The 26,969-nt window shown below is 44.5% G+C and overlaps 2 protein-coding genes across 2 annotated transcripts in view; one reads left to right on the forward strand and one right to left on the reverse strand.

The window, feature by feature from the left end:
* Positions 1-26,969, forward strand: part of LOC308147500 (uncharacterized protein) — a 1,504,609-nt gene that overhangs the window by 1,136,188 nt on the left and 341,452 nt on the right. Inside the window, 2 exon segments of the mRNA XM_080519675.1 lie at positions 16,289-16,456; positions 16,719-16,901. Coding sequence (XP_080375801.1) covers positions 16,289-16,456; positions 16,719-16,901 — 351 coding nt within the window.
* The window catches only part of LOC308147502 (NACHT, LRR and PYD domains-containing protein 3-like), a 427,269-nt gene that overhangs the window by 66,241 nt on the left and 334,059 nt on the right, over positions 1-26,969 (reverse strand). The gene's annotated exons all lie outside the window — the stretch shown is intronic.

The following is a 26,969-nucleotide window of genomic DNA, read 5'->3' on the forward strand; positions in this document are numbered from 1 at the left end:
GGCAGAGCTCTCTATTGAGACAGTGGTGTCCTTGAGGACAGAATGGTGGACTTGAGATGTGAACCTCACAGTTGAGAAGTCACCAGTGTGGATCTAGAGTAGCCTTGAGGGCCGTGGTCCTGCATGGTTTCAATGTCTCCTCACATCAACACAGCTGACAACAATGATTGGCTCGTCACCATGACAACTCAGCTGTGTTTGAACATCCAGGACTGTGGCCCTTGAGGACCAGGGTTCCCCACACCTGATCTAGAGGATCTTTGACCCCATCAGCTCCCTGGAAGCTTCACTGTGTCACCTCACCTCCTCATCAATGTGATGTGCTGCTGCTGTTGTTGCTTGATGTCTACCATCATTTATTTAAACGTAGAACTAGAACTACACTCAGATTGAACGTCCAATCACGTTGTGATGACTCAATGAATGGTTCTTTGAGGGAGTGTGGTGAGATGTTAGTGACAACATGGTTGAATCAAGACTAGATCAGTCCACTTCAGTTCTAGACTCCAGATGGGAGGCCAGTGCCTTGCCCATTAGGCCACTGGGTTCACAGTTTAATACAACCATGACCTCAGCATCATAAATATCACTGACAACTCCATCACCAGGGCCTCATCCAATATCATTCATATGTATTCATAGAATCAAACATCAAACATTCTGTCCCATTCTACAAACTTCTTCAGGTCTTCGTCACCATCACTCTATATTCTTTATGATCTTTGACAGGTGAAGCTCCTCAAAGTAGTGATGGTGGTATAGTGGAGAGCATAGCTGCCTTCCAAGCAGTTGACCCGGGTTCGATTCCCGGCCATCACAGAGGAGAGACTTTCCTCTACACGTTATGATGTTGGATATTTTTCAGTTCTTTCAAACCTTTATTCAAAGGCTCAATGTACGTCCAAAAAGTCCCTCCTAACTTTTTCTTTTCCTTTTCTAGGGCCAGGAGTGTCCACTGCTGGAAACTCTGCTGGAGGTCAACAGGGTCATGTGAACACATTTGACTACAAGCAGCAACTCAATCCAGAGACTAGAGAATCTGCATTTCCCGCGGCAAATGCATGATAGTGTGAATGCTGCAGGTAAACTGTAATGCTTTGTCCTGCCGGCCCGTCTCTGGTCTGGAGTGAGAGTTTAAGAAAGAGTTTAAAGACTGGCAGTTTAAAAAGTGTGAAGAAGAGATGAAGACGAGGATGAAGAGCACAGATGAAGAGGAGGGTGAAGAAGATAGATGAATAAGAGGATGAAGAGGACAGATGAAGACTGATGAAGCATGAAGGGATGAAGTTAAAACATTTTTAAACATTTTTAAAAAGGTAAAAGTTTGGAAAAAGTTTTTAAAGTTCAAGGTTTAAAACAGAATTTAAAGCAGAAAGTTGAAAAAGTTTCAAAAAGTTAAACATTTTCAAAAAGTTTAAAGGTCAAGGTTTAAAACAAAGTTGAGAAAAAGTGGGAAAAAGTTGAAACAGTTGAAAAAGGTTTTGAAAAGTTCCAAGTTTGAAAAACGTTGAAAGTTTCAAATAGTTTAAAAAGCTGACAGTTAAAGAACAGTTGAAAAGTGGGCGTGGCTTTGCCTGCTGGCAGCCTGATTAGTGCAGGTGAGTCTGTTGCCGTGGAGACGGAGCTCCTCTGCTGTCACTCTGTGACAGGCTGGATGAGAACAGGGCTACAAAGCTGATACGCAGCTCCCCAACAACTGCTTGTAGTTTGAAAACCGTGACACTTGGTTGAAAAATGTCTTCACCGTCGGCGTCAGAAGAAGTTGTAGGACGTGTAGTGAGCTTCTCATGTCCTCACGACATTCCGTCTCCCCGTGAGGACTTGAAACAAATGTCCCAACTTTTGGGATTTGGGGACAAAATGACTAGTCAAAATACATTGGTGCGGGTGGGAGGACATCCTGCGCTCCCTGTCAATTAAGTCCCCTAAATTGAGTTTGAAAAAGTTGAAATATTTTAAAAAGTTGAAAAAATTTGAAAAAAGTTGAAGACGTTTAAAAAAAAGTTCAAAAAGTTGAACAGTTTAAAAGTTGAATGGTTGAAATCGGTTAAGATTTGAAGAAGTTATAGGTAGTCAAATGTTGAACATTTCTCCATCCACTAACATTATAAAAAAGTAGCACAAAAGTTGAAATATTTTAAAAAGTTGAAGAGATTTCAAAAAGTTGAAACATAGCCATTGCTCATCAGACACTCTCCTTTTATCTCCTTTGATCTCCATGAGAAGCCTCTCTCATCTGAATTGAATCCACAGGAGGTAATGAGACATTGATGGACTCTGCTGCTCTCTGATTATGTAACTAAACACACCTGTGAGCTACAAGCTTTAAATACTGGAGTTTCAATCACAGCAGGAGGTCATAACTCAAGGGTTTTGGTCCAGAAGTATCTGCAGATGAACTTCATCCACAACTGAAGGTTAGTCTGCTGGAGTCAGTCCTGCAATATGCAAATTAGCCCTGAGCACCAGACAGGAGAAAGCCTGACTTTGCCTACCATCCACTGCATTGGCCAGGGTTCAGGCCTGATGGTTTTCAGGAGGTTGGACGTCACGAGCCGGCGTTTTAACATTTCCCCACTCTGGGAACCATGTTCAAACAAACCTGTCTTCACGCTACTAAAACACCGCCTCATGTGGATGATAGGACAAAAACAGCTGGTTTAGGTTAACTGGTTTCATGGTGTGGACGGCCCCTGTCATCCACACCAAATCCAGAGCGTAGCTTTTCAGCATCTTGAGGAAGGAACAATGGACTAAAATTTGTTGAGTTTCAAAACAGAAGAGTCTCCACTTCTGCACCTTGGTGGTCAGGATTAGTGTCTGCTTCGTCTCATCAGAAGTGAGAATCATATGGAGACACAACACTGTGTTGGCAGGCCTGGGGAGCTCAGATGGTAGAGCATCAGACTTTTAATCTGACGGTCCAGGGTTCAAGTCCCTGTTCAGGCTCTTTGTGAAGAAACTTGACAGGTGAAAAGATGCTGAGCAGGATGACTATTGCAGAATGACATCATCAGTAGGATCAAACTAAGGTGTCTCTTGATGGTTTATGTCAATGCAGAACAGTTCTCTGGAGTCTCCATCCAGAGGAGTGTTGCTTTCATGATCTCCACCCAATTGTCAAATCACTGATATCCTGAGGAGCTGCTGTCCAGTAGAGAAATACTCTGGTGGAGCTGCTGTTTATCTTCATCATATTAATGCCATCAAGTATGAAAAGTTCCTGACGTTACATAACCAGCAAACATGATAACTCTGTGTAAAGCATTAGATCTGCTTGCTCATGTGTTTTTGTTGGGTTTTTCTCTTTTCTTTGTTAAAAGCACCTTGAAATGACTGTTGGGGCTGTTTGGGCTGAAAACAGTGAGTCACATCTGGCAACCCTGTTGCTGACCGGCGTGCCATGCCTGAACAGCCTGCTGGGTGTGACTTTACGTCGTCTTCTGTGCTCTGGAGCCTAAAAACATCTGGTCTGGAACAATAGTGTGTTACATAACTTATCTTAATTATTTGTTTATTGCTTAATTATTTGCTTAACTATTTGTTTATACTGAAGTTATATTTCTTCTATTTTACCTATTGCTTGTTTTTTTGTTTTTTTAACCCTGCATGCCCCTGTGTTTCCATATTGCTGCTGCTGGAACTGTGAATTTCTCTTGGAGATCATTAAAGTATCTATCTATCTATCTGTCTATCTAGTGTGGATTGAGCGTCTGGGTCCGACAAGGTCCCCCACTTGTTCAAAGATGGAGATTCCAGCCAGACAAGTGAAGCTTCCTTCAATTGTCTCTCATGTCCTGAGTCTTGTCCTGCCAAGATGTCCTCCAATCAATGTGTCTTCTCCTTGAAGAGTGAGGAACAGCTGATTCATTCAGAGAGTGATTATTGCTGTCAGTGGTTATTTTCAGTGTTTGCACTCAGTGCAGGATAGAGATCTACTCACATTGTGTTTTTGTTCATGAAAAGTCAGGTTCTACTGAGATTTGAACTCAGATCACTGGATTCAGAGTCCAGAGTGCTAACCATTACACCATGGAGCCACTGGGGGGCGATCAGGAACATCTCATAAACCAGGGAGTGAAGAATTGCTCATATTGTTTGTTCATGTCTCATGTGACACAGTGTGATATACTGTATGTTTTGAGGTTTTCAGGAAAACTGGAGCACCTGGAGAAAACCCAGGCACAGACAAGGAGAACATACAAACTCCAAGCTGGTCCTGACTTGAAGTGTGGAAATGATCCAGTCCTTTAGCTTGTGAACATGTGGGCTCGTTGGTCTAGGAGTATGATTCTGGCTTTGGGTGCGAGAGGTCCCGGGTTCAATTCCCGGACGAGCCCTTTGGTCATCAATCATGATCTTTTGTATTAAATGTCCAAAGAGGCTTTGACTGTGTTTGTGAGAATCCTCCTCCCAGACCAACCAGTGACATCTTCAAGATGTACTACAGTACAACATAGTAATACAGGGGGATCAAGGCCTCCATCACCAGCTCTGACTGGCTCAGGCCATCCCAGCACAGCAGGGTGCAGGAACATGATCACAGGTATGAAAAGCAGCAAAGTGAAAGAACAAACCCTCTTCAGGACAGTTTCTGATCAGTCCAGATCCAGAGCTGCACATGGGGGACGCAGAGAGCCACGTGGTCACACATGTGGACCAGGCTGGACCTTTCTAACCTCGCTGGACCAGCAGGAAATCCCTGGACTTACTCTTTCTTTCCTTTTCTTTTGTTTCCTCTTCAACAGGACGCATCACTGCAGATGTTCACCTCATCTTGCTGCAACCCAACTTGGTTCTCATCCAGCCTGCAGCTCACCAGGACTCCCAACCTGAGGCTGACTTCTGCAGCTGAGAGCAAAGCCTCTGGACTTCAGAACGCTGTACAACCACCCCCCCCCCCCCCCCCCCCTCGGGAAGAACGATCTTCTTTACACACATGACGGCACCCCCCTTCCCACCCCTCATGACCCTGTTAGTGGTCGACCTCATCATGGAGGATCTTCCTTCTCCCACAGTGAAGCAACATAATAACGCTGGGATGAAGGTGATCACAACACTGTGACTCCTGTCTACAGGTGAGCTGCAGTACAACACTGTGACTCCTGTCTACAGGTGAGCTGCAGTAAAACACTGTGACTCCTGTCTACAGGTGAGCTGCAGTAAAACACTGTGACTCCTGTCTACAGGTGAGCTGCAGTAAAACACTGTGACTCCTGTCTACAGGTGAGCTGCAATAAAACACTGTGACTCCTGTCTACAGGTGAGCTGCAGTAAAACACTGTGACTCCTGTCTACAGGTGAGCTGCAGTAAAACACTGTGACTCCTGTCTACAGGTGAGCTGCAGTACAACACTGTGACTCCTGTCTACAGGTGAGCTGCAGTAAAACACTGTGACTCCTGTCTACAGGTGAGCTGCAGTAAAACACTGTGACTCCTGTCTACAGGTGAGCTGCAGTAAAACACTGTGACTCCTGTCTACAGGTGAGCTGCAGTAAAACACTGACACCTGTCTACAGGTGAGCTGCAGTACAACACTGTGACTCCTGTCTACAGGTGAGCTGCAGTAAAACACTGTGACTCCTGTCTACAGGTGAGCTGCAGTAAAACACTGACACCTGTCTACAGGTGAGCTGCAGTAAAACACTGTGACTCCTGTCTACAGGTGAGCTGCAGTAAAACACTGTGACTCCTGTCTACAGGTGAGCTGCAGTAAAACACTGTGACTCCTGTCTACAGGTGAGCTGCAGTAAAACACTGACACCTGTCTACAGGTGAGCTGCAGTAAAACACTGTGACTCCTGTCTACAGGTGAGCTGCAGTAAAACACTGACACCTGTCTACAGGTGAGCTGCAGTAAAATACTGTGACTCCTGTCTACAGGTGAGCTGCAGTAAAACACTGACACCTGTCTACAGGTGAGCTGCAGTAAAACACTGTGACTCCTGTCTACAGGTGAGCTGCAGTACAACACTGTGACTCCTGTCTACAGGTGAGCTGCAGTAAAACACTGTGACTCCTGTCTACAGGTGAGCTGCAGTAAAACACTGTGACTCCTGTCTACAGGTGAGCTGCAGTAAAACACTGACACCTGTCTACAGGTGAGCTGCAGTAAAACACTGTGACTCCTGTCTACAGGTGAGCTGCAGTAAAACACTGTGACTCCTGTCTACAGGTGAGCTGCAGTAAAACACTGTGACTCCTGTCTACAGGTGAGCTGCAGTAAAATACTGTGACTCCTGTCTACAGGTGAGCTGTAGTAAAACACTGTGACTCCTGTCTACAGGTGAGCTGCAGTACAACACTGTGACTCCTGTCTACAGGTGAGCTGCAGTAAAACACTGTGACTCCTGTCTACAGGTGAGCTGCAGTAAAACACTGTGACTCCTGTCTACAGGTGAGCTGCAGTAAAACACTGTGACTCCTGTCTACAGGTGAGCTGCAGTAAAACACTGACACCTGTCTACAGGTGAGCTGCAGTACAACACTGTGACTCCTGTCTACAGGTGAGCTGCAGTAAAACACTGTGACTCCTGTCTACAGGTGAGCTGCAGTAAAACACTGACACCTGTCTACAGGTGAGCTGCAGTAAAACACTGTGACTCCTGTCTACAGGTGAGCTGCAGTAAAACACTGTGACTCCTGTCTACAGGTGAGCTGCAGTAAAACACTGTGACTCCTGTCTACAGGTGAGCTGCAGTAAAACACTGACACCTGTCTACAGGTGAGCTGCAGTAAAACACTGTGACTCCTGTCTACAGGTGAGCTGCAGTAAAACACTGACACCTGTCTACAGGTGAGCTGCAGTAAAATACTGTGACTCCTGTCTACAGGTGAGCTGCAGTAAAACACTGACACCTGTCTACAGGTGAGCTGCAGTAAAACACTGTGACTCCTGTCTACAGGTGAGCTGCAGTACAACACTGTGACTCCTGTCTACAGGTGAGCTGCAGTAAAACACTGTGACTCCTGTCTACAGGTGAGCTGCAGTAAAACACTGTGACTCCTGTCTACAGGTGAGCTGCAGTAAAACACTGACACCTGTCTACAGGTGAGCTGCAGTAAAACACTGTGACTCCTGTCTACAGGTGAGCTGCAGTAAAACACTGTGACTCCTGTCTACAGGTGAGCTGCAGTAAAACACTGTGACTCCTGTCTACAGGTGAGCTGCAGTAAAACACTGTGACTCCTGTCTACAGGTGAGCTGCAGTAAAACACTGTGACTCCTGTCTACAGGTGAGCTGCAGTAAAACACTGTGACTCCTGTCTACAGGTGAGCTGCAGTAAAATACTGTGACTCCTGTCTACAGGTGAGCTGTAGTAAAACACTGTGACTCCTGTCTACAGGTGAGCTGCAGTAAAACAATGTGACACCTGTCTACAGGTGAGCTGCAGTAAAACACTGTGACTCCTGTCTACAGGTGAGCTGCAGTAAAACACTGTGACTCCTGTCTACAGGTGAGCTGCAGTAAAACACTGTGACTCCTGTCTACAGGTGAGCTGCAGTAAAACACTGTGACTCCTGTCTGAATTAAAATTGTTCAGTAAACATTATACAAAGCATAATTGTGTGTAAATAAAAGTGTATTATTGTACTATAGTGTGCTCTTATCTGTATGTGTGGTCTAAATTGTAATATGTTTTTATATATTCAAAACACGTCACTGCACATTAGTGTATACGTGTTTGTGTGTCACACCGTAAAGTACCATTCCGTAAAGTACTGTACCTTAAACTACCGTACCGTACCATAAAGTACCATACAGTAAAGTACCAAAACATAAAGTACCATACCGTAAAGTACTGTACTGCACCGTAAAGTACCGTACCGCACCGTAAAGTACCACACCATAAAGTACCGTACAGTAAAGTACCATAACGTAAAGTACCATACCGTAAAGTAAAGTACCTTACCGTAAAGTACCGTACCGTAAAGTACCGTACCAACACAAACTGCAGTGGAAACAAGGCTTTCATGTTCCTTGATTGTTGTGAAACTAAATAGTCCTGCATTTCATGTAAGGTGGAGCCTGTGTTTAATCCTGTTTTGGTTTCTCAAAACCCCACCAGTGCTGCAGGTGTTACGCAGGTAAGGTGTCCTGCAGTGCTGCAGGGACAGTGTATGGATCACTGCTGAGCCAATCACCAGGCCACATGACACGTGAGCTCTGTCAGACTCCCCATGATTGGCTGAGAGAATATTCAGTCCCCAGCTGACTGAGGTCCCAGGCGTCAGGGTTCGTGGAACTCCAATCTACAGGAGACAAGATGCTCCGTTCAAATGTGTTGAATGAAAAGATGCAGGCAGAATGTAGGTCAGGCAGTCCGAGGTCAAAACCAGCACCGGCAAGGAGAAGGAAACCCAGGAGGAGAAGTCGGGCAGCAGGAGGTCAGAACACAAAGGAGACACAAGGAAAACTGCTGGTACGACTGGTGTGAGAACACAGATGAACTGGCAACCAGAGCTCCCAGTGAGGAGAACTAAATACTGACACTAATGACAATTACAAACAGCTGTGACCAGGAGGAGGAAGCAGGAGAACACAGGGGCGGAGCTAAGGGGAACACAGGAGGGGAGGAGTGAACACTCTCAGGAAGGGAGGGGTGAGTGAGAGCAGGATCAGGACACCAGGCAGCAGGAAATAAAGAAGAGAACAAAGAAATGTCCAAAGTTCAGCCATTCATGCTTTTACAATCATTTCTGGTAGATATTCCTGGTCTAGAACTCCCGTCTGTTCTGGAGTGTTTCCTCTTCCAGAAGCCAACAGAGCTGCACGTTTCAGCCACAATGTCTGGAATGAAACCAAACGTTCACATGTGTGTGAATAGAATGAACATCAAATAGTGAGGAAGTGGTGGAAGCAGACAGACGGCGAGTGGAGTGGAGAGTCTTTATTTCTCCACACAGACTGAAGCTGTCAGGCCAAACATTCCAACAGGTGAAGCTCCGCCCCCTCTTACTTCACCACACCTCCTCACTCTGCCTACGTCACCTGGCCCCGCCCCCTTCTAATGTGAGCCCTTCTTCCCAGTGCGACCGCGACACAATGTTGGTTTCAGTGTGATTCAGTGAAGCTTCAGGGAGCCGCTACAGAGGAGCTGAAGAGCCACATGTTGAACAGCCCTGTAATGAGAGAAAACTCTTCCTCCAAATAAACTGGATATTAAAGCTCCACTTCACTTTACAGTTCACATTGACGTCATGAAACAGGTTTGAAACAGGTTTTCTCAGGAATGTCCTGCTCTGGGTGAGTCAGAGGACAAACCGTCACTTTGTGCTTGTCAGACATGAGAGACGGACTGAGAGGGACGAAGAGCAGCTTCTTCTCTCCACAACTTTCCTCACACATGGAAAAGTGTCTGTAAGAAGAAGTGAAGAGAGTTCAGGTGAGACTCTGGCAGCTCTTTAGAAGCTTCCACAACGGAGAGAAAGACTTTCTCACTTCTCTTTTCCTCTTTCATTCACACCATCACAAACCACTGACAGCTGCTTTCTTCTTCTTCACCTGTTGGACAAACATTTCAACCTCCATTAACTCCTTTCTTCACCTCTTTTCTTCTCTATGGAAAAACTCTTTCAACATTCAGCTGTGGGCGGGGCTTCAGCCCTCCTTCACTCTGATTGGCTCAGGTTGGTGTCAGTCTGAAATATTCAATCCAACACACACACACACACACACACACACACACACACAGAGTCGATCATCTCATTATTTATCATCCAGACGCTTCATTTTTCTCTGAAACCTCCAACTGACATTAATCATATTACTTGTTCTATTTTCCACGTTTCTATATTTTCTTCTCTCACGTTATTTCCTCTGTTTGTTTATTATTTATTCTTCTTCTTGTTTTCCTTTTTCTGTTTTGTCTCGGCTGTCGCTCTCTGATCTCACTCTACTGTGTGTGTGTGTGTGTGTGTGTGTGTGTGTGTGTGTGTGTGTGTGTGTGTGTGTGTGTGTGTGTGTGTGTGTGTGGACCAGGTTGGTGTGTTTCTCTCTGACTCAACATGAGTCACGTGGATGAAGAAGACACACCAGAGTGTGTGGACAGGTAAGAGACGTCACACACTCCTGCAGCCACTCAAAGAGCAAACAGAAGAATCCACACTCAATGTAAACTCCATAGAAATATGAACAGTGTTCAAAGTGGCTCTGCTGTATTGACTCGTCTCAAGGCTCAGTGGTTTCAATGATCCAAAGTGAGCTGAAGTGATTCCAACAGGCAGCAGAAAAACAGCTGCAGTAAAGAAGACGAGGTGCAGAGACATTCCACCGTCACCATGATCAGTCCCAATGTGATCATGAAAGACACAAGGACAAGCAGTGGACAGAACCAACACTAGAACATCATGTGTTGTCTTTCAGGGCAGAGTTTAGAACTCCTCTTCACCTGATCCCAGGTCAGAGCAGTGTCACCTTCCCAACAGGGCTTTAAAGGAACTGGAAGTCTCCAGATGACCCTGAAGTCCAAACATCCCACATCACTAACTTACACTTTGCTCCACAAATATTAGTCCAGAGACACACTTCTTCTCATTTTGTCCTGAATATGAGCACAATAAATAGAAAGTAAACTCTCCAGATGGAGGTGAAGTTCAGGCTTCAGCTTTCATTCAGTGGCTTCAAGTCAAACATCACATAACAATGTGAGCAACTAAAGTCTTTTTAAACACAATCCCTTCATGTCAGGGGCTCAAAAGTCACTGAACCAATGAAATAAGAGAAAATCCAACATTCATCTCTCACACTTGTTGAAAAGCCTTTGCAGGCAATGACGGTGTGAAAGTGTGAAGTCATGACGTCACCAGGCGCTCGCTGGGTTTCCTCTATTTGAATGCTCTTCAGGCTTCACTGCAGCTCCTTTCACTGGATGTTGCTTTGTGGGCCTTTCTAACCCACGTTTCATGTGGAACAGGTGAAATTCAGGCTCTGTTGGATTGAGATCTGGTGACTGACTGGGCCTTTCAGGAACATTCCTCTTCTTTATTCTAGATGAAACTCCTGGCTTGATGTGGCTGCTTGTCCTCCTCACATTAGAAGAGAGTAAGGGGACGGTGTTTTGTGACGGATGGGGGCAGTGTGAGGTGACGGGTTGGGAAGAAATTAGAAAGTGACGGATCATCGCTGGTTGAAATGTTTGACATGTGAACTGTTGACGTGTTTGAAGTAATAAAGAGAATCCACTTGACTCCTCTTCACTGTGTGTGTGTGTGTGTGTGTGTGTGTGTGTGTGTGTGTGTGTGTGTGTGTGTGTGTGTGTGTGTGTGTGTGTGTGTGTGTGTGTGTGTGTGTGTGTGTGTGTGTGTGTGTAGAGGTCAGAAGCTCAGACACACAGCAGGGTCTTCAGTATCCAGCAGGTTGTCTATGAAGAGTGACTGGTCCAAAGGTGAACCACTAAACTTCAGTGGTGAACCTGGACCTTCAGACACAAAGTAAGAAACTCTTTGTTTCCTTTCATCTCCTCAAAACCAGAGTGAGAGAAGTTGTGCTCACTCCAACATTCACTTCCAGTATTTTAGTACAAGAGTACAAAGTGCAAACTCAGCAGCAAAGTGTGATCTTACACTCCAGGATTTGATGTCCTGTAGATCGTCATTGATGGAGGAGGGTGGAGGGTGGAGTTGGTTTGGTGGAGACGTAGAGCTGAGTGTCGTCTGCATAGCAAAGAAACTTCATGATGTATTTATGAGAAATATGACAAGTGGAGGAGATGGACAATGAAGAAGGTGGGACCAAGTACAGAGCCCTGAGGAACACCAAAGGAGAGGGGGATGGGTGGATGTCAAAGATTTCAACTGAATGAACTTCAACTTTAAAGTTCCTCGACCAGAATCCACATGGAAAAATATCCAGTTTCAGTTGTTGATGTTCGTCTCACATATGTTGTTCATACATTTCTGGATATAATTCATCATGACACTCACACAAACACATCATTCCAGCATAGACACTTCAAGGAACTTACCAGTTTGTCGACCGCTTGCTGATTAACCATCAGTTTCACAACATTGAAGAATTTTCTCCTGGCTTGAATCTTCTTTCTCTGAGAAAGTCTGTCCTTTTATTTTGGGCTGAATCAGTCCAATGTTGATCATTTTGCTGGAGCTTCTGCGACATCATCTTTGATATCCCAGAAACCCATGAGGCAGATTTCCCCAGATGACATCAGTTAGGAAACACAAACTCAGTTTCATGGACACAAATGCTGGTTTGTTTGTAAACATCAACGTTGGTGTGATCGATTTGGGAAACTGCAGGTTGGAAAAGAGTGCAAATGAGTGTTGATAGTCTTGTTTTGGTGTTTTTTGGTTGATTCTCTGTGCAGAAGGGATGTTTTATGAGAAGTAGAGTTTAAAGATGTTTTCAGGTAGAGGAACTTTAAATGTGCAGCAGGAAGTGCTGATGAGGGCTGAGAATCAGTGTTTGTGTCAGGATTCATCATCACACCACACAGCAGCTTTAACTAACATGTCAACATGTTTCTGCAGCGTGAGCCAGCAGAGCTCCCAGGTTCTCCGTGGTGGCTCCGCCCCTCAGCAGCAAACACATCTGGACTCCATATTTATGGTGAGAACAAGTGTCCATTCAACACTTTACTGTCACATCATGAGACAGAAGAAGCTGTTGTGACTTCCAGCTGAAACATGAAACAGACACTCAGCTTATTAGATCCATTCAGGTCCAAAGTGAAACAGTCCAACCTTCATCCAGCTTCCAGTCTTCACTGATGCTTGAAGCTGTTTCTGCTGGATCCCACATGAAGTGTGATTTGGCTTCACATGTTGTCCATCCTGCTCTCTGCACTGGATTTACACTCACATCTCAATCTGGCTTCAGTTTCAGCTCAAAGTCAACTCCACATGTTTCTCTGTTCCAGCTGCTGGAGGACAACATGGTGACTTTCATGAAGAAGGAGCTGAAGAAGATGCAGAAGCTCCTGAGTCCAGATTACCCAGCATGCTCAGGGAGTGAGAGGGAGGATGAGGATGAAGAGCAGAGGAGCAGCAGAGAGTCATTTCTGAGGATCACACTGGACTTCCTGAGGAGGATGAAGCAGGAGGAGCTGGCTCAGCGTCTGTGGAGCAGTAAGATGATTTGATCTCATTTCACAGGATGGAGATGAAACCTGAAATGTTCTCAGCTGGAGCAGAAAGCAGTCAGAAACAGAGTCCGTCCAGAGAACAGAGGTCATTTCCAGGTCAGACACAGAAAGTGTGAAACAGGCAGGAAGTCCAAAACAAGCAGCAGAGTCCAAAAGCAGAGACGAGGAGACACAAAGAGAGTTCCTGAACTCTGCTGTTCATGTGATGCAAACATGTGCATCAGACCAGAGGCTGTTTGGTCTCCACTGAGGAGCTGATGGAGCTGATGGAGGAGAAACATCTCCACTAACACACTGTCATCTTCACATTCAATGTCAAACACACTCAACTCATTCATGGTTTCTTCTTTTCAGGAACTGCTACTGGAGTCTGCCAACAGAAGGTGAAATGTGCCCTGAAGAAGAGGTTCCAGGTTGTGTTTGAGGGGGTCTCTAAAGCAGGAGAGTCCACCCTCCTGAAGCAGATCTACACAGAGCTCCACATCACAGAGGGAGGGACTGCAGAGGTCAATGAGGAACATGAGGTCAGACAGATTGAAGCAGCATCCAGGAGAGCAGACAGAGCAGAAACCAGCATCAGACCAGGAGACCTCTTTAAAGCCTCACCTGGAAGATCTCCACCAATCAGAACAGTGCTGACAAAGGGAGTGGCTGGCATTGGGAAAACAGTCCTGACACACAAGTTCACTGTGGACTGGGCTGAAGACCAAAGCAACCAGGACGTCCACTTCACATTCCCATTCACCTTCAGAGAGCTGAATGTGCTGAAGGACAGGAAGTTCAGCTTGGTGGGACTTGTTCATCACTTCTTCACTCAAACCAAAGAAGCAGGACTCTGCAGCTTTGAAGACCTCCAGGTGGTCTTCATCTTTGACGGTCTGGATGAGTGTCGCCTCCCTCTGGACTTCCAGCACACTGAGATCCTGACTGATGTGACAGAGTCCACCTCAGTGGATGTGCTGCTGACAAACCTCATCAGGGGGAAACTGCTTCCCTCTGCTCGCCTCTGGATCACCACACGACCTGCAGCAGCCAATCACATCCCTCCTGACTGTGTCGGCATGGTGACGGAGGTCAGAGGGTTCACTGACCCACAGAAGGAGGAGTACTTCAGGAGGAGGTTCAGAGAGGAGCAGCAGGCCAGCAGGATCATCTCCCACATCAAGACCTCACGAAGCCTCCACATCATGTGCCACATCCCAGTCTTCTGCTGGATCACTGCTACAGTTCTGGAGGAGGTGTTGAAGAGCAGAGAGGGAGGAGAGCTGCCCAAGACCATGACTCAGATGTACATCCACCACCTGGTGGTCCAGGCCAAAGTCAAGAAGGCCAAGTATGATGGAGGAGCTGCCACAGATCCACACTGGAGTCCAGAGAGCAGGGAGATGATGGAGTCTCTGGGAAAACTGGCTTTTGAGGAGCTGCAGAAAGGAAACCTGATCTTCTATGAACCCGACCTGACAGAGTGTGGCATCGATCTCAGAGCAGCCTCAGTGTACTCAGGAATGTTCACACAGGTCTTTAGAGAGGAGCAAGGCCTGTACCAGGACAAGGTCTTCTGCTTCATCCATCTGAGCATTCAGGAGTTTCTGGCTGCTCTTCATGTCCATCAGACCTTCATCAAGTCTGGAATCAACCTCCTGGATGAACAACAACAAACCTCCTGGTGGTTAAAAGTGTTGAAGAAGAAAGTTAATCTCCAGCATCTCCATCAGAGAGCAGTGGACGAGGCCTTGAAGAGTCCAAATGGACACCTGGACTTGTTCCTCCGCTTCCTCCTGGGTCTTTCACTGCAGACCAATCAGAGTCTCCTCCGAGGTCTGCTGACACAGACAGGAAGTAGCTCACAGACCAATCAGGAAACAGTCCAGTACATCAAGGAGAAGCTGAGTGAGAGTGTGTCTACAGAGAGAAGCATCAATCTGTTCCACTGTCTGAATGAACTGAACGACGGTTCTCTGGTGGAGGAGATCCAACAGTCCCTGAGATCAGGACGTCTGTCCAGTGGTAGACTGTCTCCTGCTCAGTGGTCAGCTCTGGTCTTCATCTTACTGTCATCAGAAGAAGATCTGAAGGAGTTTGTCCTGGAGAAATACTGTGCTTCAGAGGAGGCTCTTCTGGAGCTGCTGCCAGTGGTCAAAGCCTCCAACAAAGCTGTGTACGTGGTTCAGGAACAAAGATGTAGAACTGAGTCCATGACAAACATTGAACTGGTTTTCTTTGTTGGTTCTTCTTCAGGTTGAGCTGCTGTGGTCTGTCAGAGAGAAGCTGTGGAGCTCTGTCCTCAGTCCTCAGCTCTCAGTCCTCCAGTCTGACACATCTGGACCTGAGTGGCAACGACCTGCAGGATTCAGGAGTGAAGCAGCTGTGTGCTGGCCTGGAGAGTCCTCACTGTAAACTGGAAGATCTCAGGTTCTGACATCATTGATCATTAATATCCATCACTCTCTGTTCTCCTGCTCACATCTCTAGAACATCAGTAGAACATGTCAGTAGAACACTGCAGCCTCTAGATAGTTTCTCCTCTATAAATCAGGAAGTAAAACAACAAGTCAAGTTTCCAGGGTAAGTTCAGGTGTAGAGCAGCAGCTTTACTTCCTCCACTCACTGTGTTTGTGACGCTCCATGTCACAGAGTTCTGCCTCAGACTCTGACACGACACCACTCCTTTAAAAAGTAATTTAGTTACTTTACTGATTACCTTTAAGTGATTGTTTGTAATAGTAACTCAGACTACAAGTAACTTTTTAGTTACTTTCCCCCACTGTCTCAAATTAAAAAAGACAACTGGTTTTTCTAAAAACTCAGTTCTGATCACTGCCTGGTCTCCTGCTGATACATATTTAACCTTTGACCTTCATTCTCTGTTCTATTTGTATCTGATTCATGCTTTTATTATCACAGTTTTACTATCACTGCTATTTATTAGTACTAAGTTGTAGTCTGTTGTTGTACTTTTTATCTATTTATAAATTTATAGATGTGCACTATTTGACCTTTTAATTATCCCCATTGGTGGACAAATAAAGTCTTTCCTCGATTGATTGTAAATGAAAAAAAAATACAAAAATAATTCAACACCTCTGCAGTTGTGTTATTGTTCCAATGATATCATTTATTGTTGACATTGACCGTGTTGACCGTTAGAGTGACTTGGTCTGTCCTCTCTGTGTCTCATTACAGTCTTTCTTCATGTAAACTCTCTGACTGTGAAGTGATCTCCTCGGCTCTGAAGTCTGACTCCTCCCATCTCAAACATCTGGACCTGAGTCTCAACCTCCTGAAGGAGTCATCAGTGAAGTTTCTGTGTGCTGGACTGGAGAGTCCAAACTGTAACCTGGAGACTCTGAGGTCAGTTCACTGTCTGGAGGGAGAATCTGTTAAGTCAAACCACTGAGAGGAGTTGAGGAGGATCCAGATGTTGGAGGACAGAGGTGGACTGAGCTCTGCAGCATGTTAGTGATCAGCATGTTGATGAGACTCTTCTCCTCCTGGTCCTTCAGCTGTTTGGACTTTACATTTCTAAACTCTTCCAGTCTGAACCTTCTTCACTCTCAATGACTTCAACATCACACTTTGTCCTCTAATCTCACTTCTTTCTCTCTTTATTCAGGTTGTTTAACTGCAGGTTGTCAGAGATCAGCTGTTCTTCTGTGGTCTCAGCTCTGAAGTCCAACCCCTCCCTCCTGAAACATCTGAAACATCTGGACCTGAGTGTGAACCAGCTGCAGGATTCAGGAGTTGAGCAGCTGTGTGGTTTTCTGGAGAGTCCACTCTGTAGTCTGGAGACTCTAGAGTAAGACTCCATGTTTGAGTTTGTGTGCAGTGAAAGTTGTGTTCCACTAAAGGTCAGACATCAGGCTGATATGAGATGATCCACACTGAGGATCTCCATGAGAAACTGAGACTTTAGTCCTGTGACTGTGGCAGAGCCGTGTGGAGCTCCACATTTCAAAGCTTGGTAGAAGAACAAGGTGCTGCACTGGACAATTCACTGTCCAGCTCTGACAGGCTCCATGTTCACCTTCAGCTTTCAAAGCAGGCTGATCTCTCCTGGATGAAGAGTCACTGATCTCCCAGCTGGAGCTCCAAACTTCACTCACTCTGCCATTGTTGCCCCCCTGACCCAGTGTGTGTCATGGAGGGTGACATTAAATCCTGTAGCAGGAAACAAAGAGGCAGACAGGTTGAGCTGGCGTTTGTCTCGGCTGCAGGATTTAATATGCAGCTGCCTCTGTGCAGCTTTGAGGCTCCTCCAATCAGTGGCGCCGCCAGGATTCAATACCATAGTCCACACAGACCCCCCCTCCCCCCAGCGTCTGCGTTGTGAGCGCCGGGGGGTGATTTTCCGTTCTGTGCACAGAGAAGATGGTGGTTGGCGAGCCCCGGGGGTGTGTACAGAAACACAGAGGAAAACAGCCCAGCAACACATTCTGCTGACGGCTCACCAGGAAGAGACAAAAGCAAACACCCCTTCAAAATAAATGTTCACACCTTCAAATAAACTGTAGGTGCAGTACGTACAGGACTCCGCCTGGGGGCTCCACTGCCTTCAATCACTATGCGCCCCCTGCTGGCCTTTTAGAGTAACACACTATTGCTGCTGCCTGGAAAGTCCAACTCTGTTTGAACCTTTTAGACTCTATGTGAGACACAGGAAGATCAAATATATCTATAGGAGTGTCTAGTTTTAATCACAGTGGACTTATTTAATTCATTGTTTTCACCCTGAACTGTAATTTAGTCCTATTAACATCTTTTAAATACACTTTAAACTGCTGCAGCGTTTTGTCCTCCTTTACACAAACTGGACTTGTTGTCTTGATGTCCAGTAAGCTTGGCTGTTGACTTGTCCTCCCACTGGACACTGCTTCTGTTTGCTGTCACATCAATTCAGCTCTCCAGAAGAACAAAGATCACATCAGTGACAATAATAAGCTCCTTCTTCTTTCACTTCCTCGGGGCTCCAACCTTCTTCAGAAGAAGAAATGAACAACAAGGATCAGTGTGATCAGTCTCTTCTGAATATGATCAGCTGCTCATTTCAGCTCATGTAGCAGCCCAGCTCTCTAAAGTATTATTGTCTGAATTGAATTAGAGGAGCTGTGACTTAAAGGCTGGGGGGGTCGGGTTGGTGAGCAGCTAGTTACCACCAAGGTTTACCAGTAGGGGGCGACACTCAAATGACCCTTCTTATTATAAGACCATGAGAAATATTCACACTGTTACTTAAAGGACCTTTAAAAAGCAAACAAATATTTATTTACAGCAAATCACACACTACAAATTAAAGGCTTTTTGTAAATGAACTGTGGAGTTAAACAAGTATTTTAGAATGAATTTATATCAAACTAAACAACCCAACAAACACCTAAATAATGAAAAACTTCTTCACTCTCAATGACTTCAACATCACACTTTGTCCTCTAATCTCACTTCTTTCTCTCTTTATTCAGGTTGAGGAACTGCAGTTTGTCAGAGATCAACTGTTCTTCTGTGGCCTCAGCTCTGAAGTCCAACCCCTCCCTCCTGAAACATCTGAAACATCTGGACCTGAGTGGGAACCAGCTGCAGGATTCAGGAGTTGAGCAGCTGTGTGGTTTTCTGGAGAGTCCACTCTGTAGTCTGGAGACTCTGAGGTCAGTTGACTGTCTGTTACTGTTGTAGAAGGAGGAATGTTAGTGATGTGAGACTCTGGTCCTGCAGTGAGAGATGGACTGAGCTCAGCAGCTTCTTACTGATGTGTGTGGACATGAGGAGGAGTGTGAAGGTTGTGCTGACATGAGGATGATGAGGGTGATGATGAAGATCCACAACAACAGAACAGCTCATTGATCAGGACTCCAGCAACACATCTGATTGGTTCTCCTCATTCATTCTGCTGCTTTCTCTCTTTATTCAGGTTGAAGAGCTGCAGGTTGTCAGAGATCAGCTGTTCTTCTGTGGCCTCAGCTCTGAAGTCCAACCCCTCCCTCCTGAAACATCTGAAACATCTGGACCTGAGTGAGAACCAGCTGCAGGATTCAGGAGTTGAGCAGCTGTGTGGTTTTCTGGAGAGTCCACTCTGTAGTCTGGAGACTCTGAGGTCAGACTCCATGTTTGAGTTTGTGTGCAGTGAAAGTTGTGTTCCACTAAAGGTCAGACATCAGGCTGATATGAGATGATCCACACTGAGGATCTCCATGAGAAACTGAGACTTTAGTCCTGTGACTGTGGCAGAGCCGTGTGGAGCTCCACATTTCAAAGCTTGGTAGAAGAACAAGGTGCTGCACTGGACAATTCACTGTCCAGCTCTGACAGGCTCCATGTTCACCTTCAGCTTTCAAAGCAGGCTGATCTCTCCTGGATGAAGAGTCACTGATCTCCCAGCTGGAGCTCCAAACTCTCACTCACTCTGCCATTGTTGCCCCCCTGACCCAGTGTGTGTCATGGAGGGTGACATTAAATCCTGTAGCAGGAAACAAAGAGGCAGACAGGTTGAGCTGGCGTTTGTCTCGGCTGCAGGATTTAATATGCAGCTGCCTCTGTGCAGCTTTGAGGCTCCTCCAATCAGTGGCGCCGCCAGGATTCAATACCATAGTCCACACAGACCCCCCCTCCCCCCAGCGTCTGCGTTGTGAGCGCCGGGGGGGGATTTTCCGTTCTGTGCACAGAGAAGATGGTGGTTGGCGAGCCCCGGGGGTGTGTACAGAAACACAGAGGAAAACAGCCCAGCAACACATTCTGCTGACGGCTCACCAGGAAGAGACAAAAGCAAACACCCCTTCAAAATAAATGTTCACACCTTCAAATAAACTGTAGGTGCAGTACGTACAGGACTCCGCCTGGGGGCTCCACTGCCTTCAATCACTATGCGCCCCCTGCTGGCCTTTTAGAGTAACACACTATTGCTGCTGCCTGGAAAGTCCAACTCTGTTTGAACCTTTTAGACTCTATGTGAGACACAGGAAGATCAAATATATCTATAGGAGTGTCTAGTTTTAATCACAGTGGACTTATTTAATTCATTGTTTTCACCCTGAACTGTAATTTAGTCCTATTAACATCTTTTAAATACACTTTAAACTGCTGCAGCATTTTGTCCTCCTTTACACAAACTGGACTTGTTGTCTTGATGTCCAGTAAGCTTGGCTGTTGACTTGTCCTCCCACTGGACACTGCTTCTGTTTGCTGTCACATCAATTCAGCTCTCCAGAAGAACAAAGATCACATCAGTGACAATAATAAGCTCCTTCTTCTTTCACTTCCTCGGGGCTCCAACCTTCTTCAGAAGAAGAAATGAACAACAAGGATCAGTGTGATCAGTCTCTTCTGAATATGATCAGCTGCTCATTTCAGCTCATGTAGCAGCCCAGCTCTCTAAAGTATTATTGTCTGAATTGAATTAGAGGAGCTGTGACTTAAAGGCTGGGGGGGTCGGGTTGGTGAGCAGCTAGTTACCACCAAGGTTTACCAGTAGGGGGCGACACTCAAATGACCCTTCTTATTATAAGACCATGAGAAATATTCACACAGTTACTTAAAGGAGCTTTAAAAAACAAACAAATATTTAATTACAGTAAATCACACACTATAAATTAAAGGCTTTTTGTAAATGAACTGTGGAGTTAAACAAGTATTTTAGAATGAATTTATATCAAACTAAACAACCCAACAAACACCTAAATAATGAAAAACTATCCAGTCAATACCTTCAACCTTTGACCTTTATAAAAACCTCTGAAGCCTTTTTTCTACTGTGGAATAACAGTCACTTAAATTCACAGGACTTACAGTCGTGCTGCCAGAGACTTCAGACGTCCTTTTGTCCACTAATTCATCAATCTTCCAGTAAAACTCATCAAAAGTCCAAAGCAGCTCTTCTGCCACTTGCTCTGACTTCCAGGGGCAATAAAATCCATCTCCAATAGAACTGCTCTCTTTTTTCACCTTTACTCCTCCGACTCTCCTCTCTGTGGTCTGCAGGGGCACAGCATTAACCCCGCCCCCTTTTGGCTTCAGTCTGACCAATCACAACACTGTGTGTGTGTGTGTGTGTGTGTGTGTGTGTGTGTGTGTGTGTGTGTGTGTGTGTGTGTGTGTGTGTGTGTGTGTGTGTGTGTGTGTGTCCTGGTCCAGATGTTGGAGGACAGAGGTGGACTGAGCTCTGCAGCATGTTAGTGATCAGCATGTTGATGAGACTCTTCTCCTCCTGGTCCTTCAGCTGTTTGGACTTTTGACTTTAAACTTCATTACTGTTACTAGAATTTATTCTATGTGCTCCTTATTATCAAATGTCTTTTTGAAGATTATCTTTTAACTCTCATCATGTTTTTTATTGCTTTTATATATAATTATTGCCATTCCCCCTTTTATAAAAGAAATAGAAAACATTATCTATGTATTGCCATTCCCCCGAAATAGAAAACATTAAATAATCTTTTACTTTTAATTCAACATTACTTTTAATTTAAAGTATTTTCCATTTATCTTCTATTTTATATCATTATATAACACTTAAGAGCATCTCTAGTTGGGTCACTGTGCTCCTCCTGTTCTCCTCTGTCAGCGTCTCTCATGAGAACTGTCCTGGAAAAAACATCGTCTCATGAGAAGGTCATGTTTCCACCTCATGCTCCTCGTCTTGTGGTATTTCTGATGTCTCACAACAATCTCTGCAGAGAACCCACGGTCTGTCCTGAACTTCTTATCAGGCAGGTGGTGTTCTCTTTGTACCACAAACAACGTGTGAGTCTGATGAGGGACTGGAGGACGATGGTCAACAGGATGAGAGGCTGAGGAGACAGTCTGAGTCTGATGAGGGACTGGAGGACGATGGTCAACAGGATGAGAGGCTGAGGAGACAGTCTGAGTCTGTTGAGGGACTGGAGGACGATGGTCAACAGGATGAGAGGCTGAGGAGACAGTCTGAGTCTGATGAGGGACTGGAGGACGATGGTCAACAGGATGAGAGGCTGAGGAGACAGTCTGAGTCTGATGAGGGACTGGAGGACGATGGTCAACAGGATGAGAGGCTGAGGAGACAGTCTGAGTCTGATGAGGGACTGGAGGACGATGGTCAACAGGATGAGAGGTTGAGGAGACAGTCCGAGGATGCATCAGTAGATTTAATTATCATCATTTGAATTCAAAGGGAACGGCTTTGCCCGTCGCATTAGTTTGACTTTTAACAGGTAAAAAAACCGTAAGACTAGTTATTATCTTCTTTCCTAGTTGATTTATTTATTGGTTGATTAACTTTGTTCCCACACTTTTCTTTCTGTAGAAAGTTCAGCTAAATCACTAAATTTGGAGTTTGAAAGTATTGCCTTGGTGGTGGTCTGTTTAAATTGCATCTGATGGTTTATTGTTATTTGTTATTTATTAGTGTACCATCCCTCCTGTTGAGGCATGGCGAAGCCCATGGCTCATTATTGCTGCTTATTTATATAGTGATTTTGGGAGTAGGTTTTCCTTCTGGGCAGAAATAGATACTCTCTTTCTGCTGTGCTACATTTTTTTTATTTATTCATTTTTTATTCTATTTTTCTATTCCAATATTGTTTTTCTGTTTTGGAACCGGGTTTTGCATATCTATATTTAAAACTTCTTCATCTACTCCTGTATTCTGAAGATAAATATCTCGCTCCTGGTTTAATTTTACCACTTCTTTGGCTGGTTAATCTGCAAATACATTGCTTTTTGACATTTGAACCATCTGTGTTCTTTTTATATGATCTATAAATATTGTTAAATCTGATTTTGTTAGACGCACCTTTTAAATCTGGTCAAGGATGTACGTTTTTGGTAGACAGTCAAACTGTCATGTCTCGCATGATAAGATAGTTTGTTTTGAAGTAATATCACAGACACTGTGTGCAGTACTTTCAACGTTAGTGGTTGAAACAGCACCAGTGAAGCCTGCAGTGCTCCACCGAGGCTCCTCCCACCTCTTGTACACACAGACAGTGCATGTGATTCACTATCAAGTTTAGTTGAGTAGAATCCGTGCTGATTTAAAACATGGAGATATGGAATGTTCCAGGCCGTTCCATATCTCCATGTTTTAAATCAGCATCAAGGTTATAAAATCATTTATGTTTTGGGTAAATGTTTTCAAGTGATTAGAAATCCGTTTCTGATGTGTGTCTTCCCTCCTGTTGAGACATGAGATCTTCCATGTCCCGTTATAGCAGCACATCATCATCTAGCCAGATTATGCCTGATAATCATTATTTTGTTTATGCAAAGGTAACAATCTATTATCTTAAAAAATTGAGAATAATTTTATTAGTTTCTTATTTTTTAATTTCTTGTTTAAGGTTTTTGTTTTTTGTTTTTTGTAAGCTGACTCTTTCCAAGCTTCATCTAAATGTTTAGTCTAGTTTAAGTCATCACGTTTGTTTAGTTTAGAAGTCAATAATTTATTGTTGATTTTATAAACCATTTAATTTCTGGATCTCTGTAGAAGGTCTGTAGAAGAACTTTAAGTTGTATAACTCATTTTCCACACTCTAAATTTCTTTTGCTTTACTATTTTAGATATTGAGTCAAGCTAGGGTGACTTTTACTCATAAATTTTACGTCACCAACTTCATTACTCTCATTAGTTTTTGTACAACAGCTTCCCATTTTTTATTTCTTTTGCAAGTGCGATCTCATGGAGAGAAAATGTCTCATGGACCCGCTACTTCCTCCTTGAAAGACGAGCTTCTAGAGCAAACCTGTTGTTCACTCCGGTCTTCCACTAGGTGTTCTATCACAGGAGTACGAGCAGTTTTAGATTCTCCCATAATTTCACCTGATGAGTCAGCAATAAGAGATTACTTTTACTCCCCAGATAGATCTTAGTCGTCACCATTAACTTTACCGATCGTCTGGGTTTCGAAAATAATTTCTCTTCATACACACAGTCCTTTGGTCAGTCACAGTCACTCGAGTACTCTTTGTTTCTATTTCTATAGCGCTTACTCGCGGACAATTATTTCGTGGGCGCTTACTCGCGGACAACTATTTCTTCTGGATATTAGGTCTTGCCTAAAATGATTGGGTTAATCGAGTACCTGTTCCTCCGATTATAATTTAATTTTATCTCCAGTTGTTTAATTTTCTGTACCTTCACTACACCAGCTTCACTAAATATCCAGTGAATATTAGGATCAATATTCATTCACTCTTGTCGTCAGTCTAGTCATCACTTTCTCTCTCTGGGTTGTCCTCGGATCCCGTCAAGCCCGCCTCCGGCAGGACGTTCTGGACCTACGTCAGCTGGCCTGCTAGGTAATGGTAACCTGCAGGTCTTAGTTTTTCACAAAGGACCTGGTCCTTTGCCGTGCACGTAGACAGCCGTCCGTTTGAACTCCCTCCAGGGAACGGGTTATGTTGGGATCCGGCTCGAAGGACCAATTGTTAGGTTCAAAACCTGCAAGAATGAGAAAAGAGAGACAACCCCAGTATGGAGAGCAATAAAGAGTCACAACAATAAGTCAGCTTGTACAAGGACAGAGAAATGAATTCACCTCCGGAGCTGAAGTTCACCGATCTGCCCCCATCTTCATTTCTCTGCCCCGTTTTATTCAAAGTTAGAGTAGGAGGTTCCATTTTCATACACAGACAAAGCAGGTTAACACTGGTTTCCAGGCCTGTGTGTGTGTGTGTGTGTGTGTGTGTGTGTGTGTGTATGTGTGTGTGTGTGTGTGTGTGTGTGTGTGTGTGTGTGTGTGTGTGTGTGTTACACTTCTATATGGTTCACACAGTTGAAGCAGGAGTCTCAGACCAGATGTCCCCCGGCCCAGAGGCCAGAGACCTTGAAGAGTCTCAGAGTGGTACAGTTTCAATAATACAAAGACTCGTGCCCTTGCAGGTGTGAAACAGTGAACAGTGGTTAACCCTCTGGGGCCTGAAGCATTTTGTGCCGTTTTTCACTACAATTGATTTTTCCTTTATATCTCAGATATACAATTCTTAAACCTTGCCTTTTTTTGGTGTCATTTTGTTCAGGACAACCTCATAAATGCATTTCTGAAGTATTTTCATCACTTTGGCATACTGTATTAAAACAGTGGATCTAAAAACACCATAAAATTACAAATTCGGGTGGTAAAAACATAGATTTATTGACTATAAAATTCACAGACATGGTTAACGAATCATTTTGTTTACTTGTAAAGTAAATCTAAACTATAATTAACTAAAATGTATCAAAACAGGACTGAAAAAACAATTATATACAGATATTTACAGTGAAATAGAAGCACTGCCTCAGGAGTTTTTATAAAACTATTTACAAAAGGTCAAACATATAATGTCAGGTGAAGACAAATGACTTGTCCACTCAAAACAACAGATTGTGTCCAACACAACACAGAGGGACACATCACACATGGCATTTCCATGAAGTGTTTTTCCTTTTGTTGTGTTCCTGCAGACAATGTTTACATTTTAGCCTTTGGCTGTTGTGGTGGAGCTGGAATGATGGGGACAGGGGGGGGGACACGTCTCCTGGTCTGGGGGACACGTCTCCTGGTCTGGGGGACACCTGTCTCCTCTCTAACAAAAATAAGCTGAGGTGTTCAATATTATCATCAGAATCACTCTCAAACTCAGTGTCAGACTCGATGCTCTGCTCCTTCAAAAAAAAAAAAAAAAGTCGGAGCGCCTGATTGACGTTCATAAGGCGTCATTGTTTTGATAGAAAAAAAAAAAGAGTTCACTTGAAACTAAAAAACACTAATCTGACTCACTACACACTAACTACACACTCACTACACACTCACTACACACTAACTACACACTCACTACACACTCTCTCTGTCTCCGTCTCTCTGTTTACTTTTTCACGGGTGAACTAAACAAAATGACACCTCCCACTATGGAAACTTCTGATTGGACATGGGCTCTTCTTCTCAACCAATGAGTGAAAGGTATACTGGCTCATTACAAGTGTTGTTTTTGCTGCTCAGTTACTTTCACTTTCACTCCTGACCGGTCTTCTGCACCTGACGCACTAAAATGTCGCGGAAAAACACGGACACAGTTTTCCTCATATCTCCGCTTTTATTTGGGCGATCAACATCATTTAAAAACGAGCTTGTAGTTTTATATCTGCACTTTCGACACGGATTGAAACACTGGACCAGATGACGCTGTGCTGTGACGCTACTGCCTTTTCAAACGGTCATGTGATTTTGACGCTGCAGAGCGTCAATCGGCCCCAGAGGGTTAAAATAGACATGCATGAAACAACGATAACTTACAAAATGTTAATTCCCATTATATCAAGTACTAATAATAAACATAAAGTACAAATTTACCTAACAACTTTACATTTCTAAACTCTTCCAGTCTGAACCTTCTTCACTCTCAATGACTTCAACATCACACTTTGTCCTCTAATCTCACTTCTTTCTCTCTTTATTCAGGTTGATGAACTGCAGGTTGTCAGAGATCAGCTGTTCTTCTGTGGCCTCAGCTCTGAAGTCCAACCCCTCCCTCCTGAAACATCTGAAACATCTGGACCTGGGTGTGAACCAGCTGCAGGATTCAGGAGTTGAGCAGCTGTGTGGTTTTCTGGAGAGTCCACTCTGTAGTCTGGAGACTCTGAGGTCAGTTGACTGTCTGTTACTGTTGTAGAAGGAGGAATGTTAGTGATGTGAGACTCTGGTCCTGCAGTGAGAGATGGACTGAGCTCAGCAGCTTCTTACTGATGTGTGTGGACATGAGGAGGAGTGTGAAGGTTGTGCTGACATGAGGATGATGAGTGTGATGATGAAGATCCACAACAACAGAACAGCTCATTGATCAGGACTCAGTAATGAGGAACTGCTCATTTCTCCATCAACACATCTGATTGGTTCTCCTCATTCATTCTCATGCTTTCTCTCTT

This window comes from Blennius ocellaris (assembly GCF_963422515.1).
Source record: "Blennius ocellaris genome assembly, chromosome: 24".
NCBI classification, from domain to species: Eukaryota; Metazoa; Chordata; class Actinopteri; order Blenniiformes; family Blenniidae; genus Blennius; species Blennius ocellaris.